Source organism: Nannobrachium achirus (genome assembly GCF_963921795.1).
Source record: "Nannobrachium achirus genome assembly, chromosome: 5".
Lineage (NCBI taxonomy): Eukaryota > Metazoa > Chordata > Actinopteri > Myctophiformes > Myctophidae > Nannobrachium > Nannobrachium achirus.
Genome location: NC_137814.1, coordinates 39,609,152 through 39,619,529, shown reverse-complemented (window position 1 = coordinate 39,619,529; position 10,378 = coordinate 39,609,152). Strand labels below are relative to the sequence as shown.

Below are 10,378 nucleotides of genomic sequence, written 5' to 3'. Positions count from 1 at the left end.
AAAAAAAATTTATCAATATTTTTGAAATAAATATTTAGATTTGTATTATCGTGAGAACAATGGCTTCCACTTTAAAATTGCAACTTTTCAGGAATATAAAGCCTGCAGTTTCTATAAGCTGGATTGGCAATCGATGATGTCACAAGACGATGGGTTTCTGACCTGCCCACAGCCGCCCTCTGAGAGAAAAAAAAAAAAGAAAAAAAGAAAAAGCTATTTTTGAGTGAGGACCAATTATATGAACATAAGTTGAAAAGTGGTGGAGTGCCCCTTTAAGTACAATATCAAGGCCATATATATGAACCAAAAACCACACACCACATTTACAAAAATACAATATTTATTAGTAGTTTACAAAACAAAAATACATATTGTTAATTTAACAATAAGTCATGACTGAATGATTATTTATATTCATGAACACCAGAAAAAAATGAATTGTGTAACAGCCTACATTATGGTTTCATTGGTTTGGGCTTAATGCTTAATGTGAATTTGACTACATTAACATTTTCTCTTTATTTTCATTCTCTTTGATATTTACGCACAATGCGTACCCCTGCCCTGGGCATATTTATGTTCATATATGTCACTGTAGCACCATCGGTGCTGATCTTAAAACAGTTTTCCACAAAGACAAAAGGACATTAGATGATGGAACAGTGGCGATGCAGGGGATGGGGTTGTAGAATTGACAGAGTTCTGTAGTATGCTTTTACAGTATGTAGGGAGTGTGTATGACAGACATAAGAGCAAAATGGCACGTGGGCTCATGTCCGACCCTTTGCCACAGTGTTCTGGTCAAAACTGTGGATCCTCTTTTTGATGTGGCTTAATTTAGCTTTCAGATATTCACAGCGTTCTTTCTTCTCCAGGAAGGAAGGGTCCTGTGAGGTCAAACAGAAACAATCTATTGAGAATGATGACTACAGCGTTACTTGCTCAAGCTCTCCTATCTTTTTTCTCTCTCCCTCTTTTTTCATGTTTTGTTGGCTATATAGCCTGATTCTTTCATTAATGCAGATGTGTTAAATGGGAATTCCCAGAGGCCGCCACATTTCATAGTGGCAGGAATATTATCCGCATGGGTGGACAGCCTCATCAAAAAAACAAATAATTACCTGGGTGTTGTTTGTACAACAATAACAGCTCTAATACATCTCTTGGTTAAACGATTGCAGAATGATTTTTGGAGGGTGTTTCACAGTGAGCAGATTGGGAATATGAGGTAAATACTGAGCCCCTTGTTATAACTGAATCCATCACTTACACTCTTTTTCTGCTCAAACTTCTTCAGGACATCCTCAACTCTCCTCTGTTCCTATATAGGGAAGACACATAATAATAATAACGGAACTGAATAGAATAGAATGTGAGCTAGAGTACAACAGTCATGGCAATGACATTTCTGCCATAATATCAATGTATAGGGACAGAGGTTAACCGGTTAAACCTAAATGATAGGCTGTCGCACAAATGCAGCTGAACTGAATGAGGAATGTCAAGTTCAACTGATAATCCGATGTACCCTAATAGGGTGCATGCATGGTACTTCTATCAAAGTCTAAAATTTGGTTTTGGCTGGGTTAATACAAAATAACACAAGGAATTAGTCAATGTACGTTACATGACTGCATCCTACTGCCACTTGAACTAAATTATTTATATGAAAAAAAATATCTGATGTATATCTACATCAGTACATACAGTACATCTCTCTCTCACCTCTGTGGTTACACAGTCTCGTGGAAGCTTGGCCATCATGGCGTCTAACCCTCTGAACTTCATGAGGACAGCAGTGATTTCCCTGTGGAGCTCCTTGTATTCCTCATACTGGTCATTAAACACTGCTTTGTACATCTCCCTTTCCTCCACAGTGAAGATCTCTGGGTATTTCCTGTAAGGTTATATGGTTACGTTGGACAATGTTACTTTTCACATTACAAAACAAAACTTATCTGAGAGAAAGGGTCAATATTCTCAAATTAACACTCAAGATTTGACTGCATCTAAATGTTGTGTTCCCCTTAGATTTGAGCTATCTGGTTGATTTATTACAGCAACATTTATTAAATAACCTGCAGTGCAAAATGTGTGGGTACACATACTGTAAGCAAACCATGACATTTTGAATATTAGTCAACTGTTTATGCTGGAGTCATTTTGAGGAAGCATCGGAAACAAATGGACATATCTTTCCTGCACATGCAACAAGTTCAAAGTAAAAAATACTGAAACTCCAGCCATCAAGGCATCCACTTAAAAAGCTTGACTCACGAGACGTAATCTGCAATGACTTGTGTTCTGGGTACACGGCTGGGAGGAACAGCTCGGTTCAGGGTAACAGGGTCCTCGTGGAACCTTGTCATGGTGGATGCATGCAGTTTAACGTGTTTGTTGCTCTCTCTTGGACTCCCATCCATCTCATCTTCAAACACAATCCTCTTGGGTTTGGTCTGGGCCAACTGGACAGAGGAATAAGGTTCTCCTCCCTGCGAACACATTGGAAGAGAAAGGGTAGACAAATATTATGGTCAGATCAGCTATCAGACAATATTATAAAAACAAGCCTCTAAGTACAAGCAAAATGTTAAATGCGTATTCCTTCCGCTGGGGGTAGTACATAGGGCTCATCACATTGCCTCTTTTTTGCCAACAGTAATCATTTCTGTACCGTGAAGTACAGCAACAAGCAGTGCTTTGTGTGGAAAAAACTATATATCAAGTCCTTCTAATGAAAGTAGTGCACAGATTAGCATGTACTGGTATCTTATCTTAATAGTGCATCTAGAGTCTGAGTGTGTGCACACATGCGTGTAGACTGTGCATTGACCTTGTATGTCCCATAAACACTTAAAACATAAACATTACAATTTACACATCAAAGATACACACTGTATACATTCAGCACTGACTTGAAAATTCTCAAGTTGTTGTTTTGAACCGATTGTTGACTCAGTCAATCTCAGCAGCCCTACCTGAATGTATGTTTTGATGTGTCATACGGTATATATCCTTAAATAAACCCCAAGATGACACACAGGGACTGGCAGTGATACCACAGCTGCACTTACTGTATAAGTTATATCATGACTCAGCCTTCTGTCTCACACATAATGTGATGTAGGAGGCACAGACTCGCAACAACAAAAACTGACTTTCATAATTATAAAAAGGAGAAGCAGGTGCATTATTATAATTAACAGCTTATTTATTTCCCCTTTCTTGTCTTTTTTGGGTGCACTCTTGATTTGGGGATATTGGATATATTCCCATGGGATTATTGTGGGGTAATATTAGTTGTCTGTGTGAGATACAGCTCAGTATGTTTGTCGATCTGTGTAAGTCTATATAGCATGTAACAATAACAAATATATTTTTTAAATTAAGTTATAAAGAATGAATGAAAGAAGCAGGTGAATATTACTATATAGACAATGAGTTTAAGTTTTTGAGAATTTTCTAGAGAATTTTGAACACATTCTAAATAAATACTGATGTCACAGAGATCCCAGCGCATATGCAGTTGACAATATTTGTGTAAAGAGATTTTTGTCTCTATTAACAGTAAAGTAATACCAATATAATTCAGTCACATTTCAAGATGAGAACAGCAACCAGTGCTCCAATGTCCAGAAATGAGACAAATTATTACCATGTTCCTAATGTGCTCCATCTCCCTGCGTGCAGCCTCGTGCCTCCACATCTTCAGACACACCAGGAAGCTCACCAGATACATCAGCATGTTGATGAAGATGAATGCTGTCCCCGCCAGCTGGCCCCCATCCACCCGACATAGATTTGCCGTGATGGGATTAACGCCCACCGTCATGTAACACAGTCCTCCGCGGTTCAGGTCGTTGAGGTACACGATCCCTGCTGACATGTACAGCAGGAACAGGGCGATGTTGGCGCATGCCTCTGTGAGCGGCCACCAGGCGGAGTCCAGGAGGATGGTGCGATAGTACATGGTCATGCCCATGACCAGAAGAATCAGGGTTATGACCCAGGAGAGCCCGGCGACAGCCAGGATAAAAGGGGTCATGGGGCCTCGGTAGGAGTACCCAGACACGCCCAAACCGTTGTTCCAAGCCCCGTTATATTGTCCGTAGGAGTTGGACCACTCACTGTCTCTCTGGATGTAGGCAATGACGCAGGCAACGACCATGCCTCCAAAGAGAAGTTCTACTCCGGCGAGGAGTCTGAGCAGCCCCGGCCACGATTTAAGATATGAGTACTTCATTCTATAGACCTCCACCTTCTCAGCATAGTACTCAGCAGGATGGATACTGGTCAGCAGCGATTCCTCTGCTGATGGAGGGAACAGGTCATCCATCGGGCTGTCCCTCAATAAAGGCTTTTGAGAGCCGTGGCTGGAGTAGCCCACCGACCCTTCCTGGTTGCCCGAGTGCCTGCGTCCCAGTAGGGGACTGACAGGCGGACTCACCCTGCTGCCATTGGGAAGGATCTTGAACTCATCTCTGGAGCTGCTCTCAAAGTCATGATCAGTGTTGTCTCTCTTGACCCATTTCTGCACAACGCTCCCCCATGACTGAGGGAGGAGAGATTTCAGTCTGTTCTTGATGCTCCCATCATTGACACCGCTCTGTTTTGGGGCATGCGGTGGGATGCTGGATATATGGCCCACAGAGCTGCCTCCATCATCTGACATGCTGTCTGGTGTGGGTGCATGATCCACCCATACAGGTACTGGAACATCACTTATGGACCTCCTTCTGTTGGAGAAGGGCTGAACCATGATGCTCACATGGGGATAGTCTCCCAAATGCGCGCTTTGAGGACTTCGTGCAGCGTACTGAATTCCTCAGTTGGCTAATTGATGAAGGGAGGATTGGTGGAGGTCATTTTGTGATGGAAGAAACTGGAAAATGGAAAAGAGGCTCAGTTTAATGTCTGATTCATACTTAGTTGTGCACCAGTGTCATGCCCAGAAAATAGAACAGGTATCTTTCCACTTTCACGCCCTCTCTTGATCATGAGTGCAGAGGTAGCTGTGTTTACACACATTCAAATGGGTCATTGGAAATGTACAAGATAAGAGTACATACTGTCGCTATGCCTCTGTATATCATGTCATATAACCTTTTGAGTTGCGATGTTTAAAATAACAGAGTCCATTTTGTGAGAGACTGCTCTCCTCCTACACTCTTGGATAAAGCATGCTGTAATGGTACACAATAGCCTTTCCTCTGAGATACTAAGAAAAACCCATTCATCACATTGTGCAGTCAACGTCAGAAATAGTTTAAGCTCTCTGTGGGAAAGCACACAGCTTTCCTAGCTCCTTGCTCACGCTCACTCAGAATAGGAGGCTTTGCACAGTAAGAGAGCCTAAGTTTCAGCAAGCAAAGCAAATTACAGTGGAGTTTAAACGGTGTACTTTGACTCACCCAACCCACAGGCCCAGCAGTTTTTTAAGTGCACACCAGTAACTACAGTCCTACAGCAGGTTAAAGTTGAACCATTGTTGGTATATGGCAGTGTTTCTCAAAGTGAATTCCAGGGACTATGGGTTCCTTTAGGGGGGTCTGAATGGACCCAGACAAGTCTGTAACTCTGACAGTGTACAAATGGAACCAAATGGACACTGTCAGAGTTAAGGGGAGACCTTGACATGTAAAAGTTTGAGAAACACTGGTATATGGTATTGTAATTGTTGTAAAAAACATATATACTGTATGTATACATTCAGAAATCAACAGCTTACTTTACCTTTGATGCAGAATCCAATTCTTCACTCTGACCAGGCTGTTGTTGAATTTGTTGTGGAACTGAGGACCAGAAGCCTGTAAGACAAGAGGGACTGCTGTATAAAATGGCTACACTCTCCACTCCAGCAGGCCCACAGAAGCAGGCTCTCAGGTGACTCACTGCTGTTATCAAATTCTCAGTTCCGCACACGCAGGCTTGGCGGCCAGTGTGTGTGTGCGGCTGTGCGCGTGTGTGCGTGCGTGCATTGAGAGCAGAGGGTGGCTGTGGGAGCTTAAACATTAAACCTGCACAGGGCAGTGTGTTGGTGCAGAGGGGGGAGGCAGGCACTGTTCAGCTAATCTGTGGGAGAGAAAGGCCATAAATGTTGACATTCAAAAGACAGAAAGCAGCCCTAAAACGGTGTGTTCTCTCACAACAGGTGCTATAAAAGTTCCCTGTTAGGCTCCTTGATGTTCATGTTGGTTTGTTCTAGTAATGCACAGATGGCATCAGCTGCAAAAGTGTTCTATCGCTGTAGGCCTACTTTACACTGAACACCTAGTTAAGGTGATACAACATAGGTAGGCTCAGCTTTGTTGGAGTAGTTGTTAAAATATGATGGCTATATACTTTTAAGTAGTAGTTTGCACATGGAGATTATGGTAATCTCAAGTGGCAACAAAGTCTTATCGGTCCTAAACTATAAATTACCGCCTATATCTAAGATCTACAAAACACCTTTATCTTCACAGTATGCATGAATAATTCAATTTCATCTCAACACTGTAGTCATGTTGCAGTTGCAGATGGTCCATTTGAATATATGTCACTAGAGGGCAGCAAACACTGGCGCTTCTCTCTTTGTCTCCCTCTGTCCATCTGTCTGTCTGTCTGTCTGTCTGTCTGTCTGTCTGTCTGTCTGTCTGTCTGTCTGTCTGTCTGTCTGTCTGTCTTTTCTCTCTCCCTCTCCCTCTCCCTCCCCCTATTCTTTCTCTGTCTCTCTCTATCCCAATTTCTATCCTTCTAATTCCCCCTCATGCCTTGTCTCATACCACTCATACCGCTGTTCTCTCCTAGCATTGTGTACACTACCCAGCAGCCATGTTGAGCATCATCTGACCTGACCCTGTTTCTTCATGTAAAGAAGGCCATGGGCATAAAACTAGAACATAGGAGAGAACAGAATGGTACAGACAGAGAACTCTATATTCTCGTGGCCTGAGGCCTAATTCCTTGTGGCCCGGGTGCTGACCAAGACTAGTTCTAGTTTTCTGTGCGGTGTTTAAGTTCACCTAGCGTCTCAGGTCATACGTCATACTAGAATGAAAACCAATCGTACACCTGGTCCAGGGTTGTCGCACCAAATTCTGGGCCCTGGGTACTTTAACTATTGAAAAATAGCAGATATACAAGCTCACAGTGCAGCACCGAGTGCCGCGCTGCGAGCTTGTAGCTCTGCTATTTTTGAAAAATCGTGAAAATTTGTGCAATATTTCAAATCCTTCTAAGGTTTTTTGAAAAACCTTTGTTTCTATGTCAGTGGTGCTCACACCTTTTCATGTGAAGGATCCCCAAAATTATATGTATTTGGCCACGGACCCCCATCTCCAAATATTTAGTTCCAGGGGACCCCCAGAAGCAAAATTTGAGTTACAAATGTTCGCATAAAAAATACACATATTGAAAGATTTGCACACATTTTCACAACTTTTCAAAAATGGCAGATCTACAAGCTCGCAGCGTGGCACTCGGCACACGCTGTGAGCTTGTATATCTGCTATTTTTCAATAGTTAAAGCATAAAATAATTAAGGCCCCTCCACCTTGGGCCCTAGTAACTCAGTCCCACTTTTACCCCCTTGTGACGCCCTTGACCTGGTCCCCTGGACCAGAGTGTACCACTGGTGTACTAACTGATTAAAAATGTCATAATAGTCTCAATTGGAATTATTCGTTTTTTTCTATAAGCTGTTATCAATTCACCAAAATCGAGTTTCTCTGTCTGGTGTCATCGTATTGGCATGCATAGCACTGAAATACCTTTTTGTATGTCCTTGGATGCCTTCTGGCAGGTATGGAACTAACAAGTCTCCCACATTATGCTGTACATCTTACAAATACACATATTTTTCCCAGATCTGCTAAACGCTTACAGGGTGTTAAAGGTTTGGATTGTAAACTACCCAGAGTGCACAATGACATGGTTCTTATTTGGCCTCTGCTATAATATGTTGCAAAGACATAATGCCCTGTCATGGCAGCATAATTAATACATTCAGGCAGTATAATATGTGGCATATTCATGTGCTATTACTTACATAAGATGATACGAATGATGTTTTGGTAAATGGAGAGTTATTTCACCCTAAGCAGCACAGATGCCTCGTCTGTTTTGTTCTTTGTGAAGCTCTGACTTTAAGCGCCATCCATGCTGGATAATATGACATCATTCTATGCCAGCAATCTCTCATCAGCTCTACTGATTTTCATGGAGAGAAAGCTCAAGGCAAGGACATATGCAGTGACCCCTCCACCCCCACACACTCTCACTCGCACAGCACAGTACAATACACGCACACACCACACGCACGCACGCGCGCGTGCTCACACACACACACACACACACCACACGCAGGCAACACGCGCACAAACACACACACACACACACACACACACACACACACACACACACACACACACACACACACACACACACACACACACACACACACTCAGCTGTCGTGAATGCACTCGAATACAGGGGCCTCACTGAGTGCACTCACACAAAGACACACACGGATGCATGCACATGCACCTACAGTATACGCACATATGCACGTATGCATGCACATGCACCTATACGCACATATGCACGTATGTATGCATGCACGTACATACACACACACACACACACACACACACACACACACACACACACACACACACACACACACACACACACACACACACACACACACACACACACACACACACACACACACACACACACACACACACGCACACACGCTCTCGAGTGAGTAGTGAGTCTCACCAGTGGCCTTGCCCTGAAGGTACCTCATCTGGTATTGTCCTGCATGTCCTATGCTGACAATGCAGACAAAACCCCAGCTGGGAATAACATAACATATGGTAGGCCACAATACAGACGCATAGGAACATATATGGGTACAAACGACTTTGTACCATAGATACATACAATACCTATATGGATACATTTGTCAAAGTCAAAGTGTTGTCCTCAGCACGAGTATGCAGGACTCTTTCTTCCATTGTGTTATATAATGTTTTTCAAACCTATTTGTTCCGTAACAGAGGATGCTGGTGGTTTCCCCTAACAGCGGGTGGTTTCCCTAACAGCCATACATTCACAGAATGAATTTAACAGGGTCTCTGACTCTGACCCACACACACACACACACACACACACACACACACACACACACACACACACACACACACACACACACACAAAAGGGGAATATATGTATATATATATATATATATATATATATATATATATATATATATATATATATATATATATATTCCCCTTTTTCTTCAAACAACACAATATGTCATTAAATTATATTAAAAGTATTAATCATTTTGTTAACAGGCATCAAAGAAAGAAGAGGCAATACAATTGTTAATAATCAGTGATTGATCACACAGTATCAGTGTGTTCTTTGTTATCATTTCACCAAGAAATATAACCCAGATTGGCCAGGTGGGGGCATTACATTAAAGGTCAAAATGTCCTTCACAAAGATATGTGTCAATCATTGCTCTACAAATGACCACCTTATCAGATGTTAAGCTAATTAAATGTTTCAGTAGGCCTATTCCATATTCCAAACGACTCACTTGTTCAATATGGTGGTCTCAGCCATTTTGGAGAGTGTTCTAAACCAGTGGTCCCCACATTATTTTGGTGGGTCCTCAGGGTCCTCTAACGTGAAAATGTAATACCTCTAAAATGACAAATTAAACCTTGGCCAATTTGTCTTAGAGGCAGAAATTGTGAAAATAGCCGATCTACATGCTCACAACGCCTTGTGTTGTGAGACGTTTTGAGCATGTAGAACTGCTATTTTCACAATAGAACCGTGTTATACAAAATGTAATTCCTCAACTCTTAATGCTTGTCAGGGTGGGGGATCCCCAGTTCAAATATGATTACTTTGGGGGTCGCGGCCTGAAAAGGTTGAGAACCACTGTTCTAAACCTCAGTAGAAAGATCCATACACCCGCTGCGCCCCAAAAAGCCCACTTCCCCTGATTTCCAGCCTCAGTGGCACGTTCATGTTACTGATGTCATGATGACTGAGCGTTTTACAGTCACACAATGAGGCTACATGTGACTGTCATTTCTGTTGAGCAATGGAGATACATGTATCACCCAGGAATACTTGGGGGCACAGCACATATCATCAAGTCTCTTATGACTAACTGAATGACCGAGTCACTCACTGTCACAGAGTGACTCATGACTCATGAGCAACAAACGCATTGGTTGTCAGACCTACAGAGCAGGTGTCCCTCCAAGCTATGGCATGTAGTCCTTGGTTGGCCTGACAACTAGATAGTTGTATGCATAATGCAGCTCTATTGTCCCTCCAGGCTATGGGATGTAGTGAGGAGAGTAC

General features: G+C 42.4%; 1 protein-coding gene across 1 annotated transcript; it reads right to left on the bottom strand.

Annotated features, from left to right (window-relative positions):
• Positions 1-491: 491 nt before the first annotated feature.
• On the bottom strand, positions 492-5,861 carry LOC308286027 (MARVEL domain-containing protein 2-like). Its single transcript, XM_080726991.1, has 6 exons — positions 5,734-5,861; positions 3,656-4,882; positions 2,278-2,492; positions 1,726-1,897; positions 1,271-1,321; positions 492-887 (listed from the first exon to the last, which is right to left on the bottom strand). Exons 2-6 carry the CDS (start codon positions 4,757-4,759, stop codon positions 771-773), a joined length of 1,659 nt encoding a protein of 552 aa, XP_080583117.1. The 5' UTR covers positions 4,760-4,882; positions 5,734-5,861; the 3' UTR covers positions 492-770.
• Positions 5,862-10,378: the final 4,517 nt, after the last annotated feature.

Coding starts and splice junctions, on each gene's coding strand:
- LOC308286027 (XM_080726991.1), bottom strand. CDS start 4,759: ATGGTTCAGCCCTTCTCCAACAGAAGGAGGTCCATAAGTGATGTTCCA. Junction 2,493..3,655: donor TGGAGCACATTAGGAACATG/GTAATAATTTGT, acceptor ATGTGTTCGCAG/GGAGGAGAACCTTATTCCTC. Junction 888..1,270: donor AGTTTGAGCAGAAAAAGAGT/GTAAGTGATGGA, acceptor TTGACCTCACAG/GACCCTTCCTTCCTGGAGAA.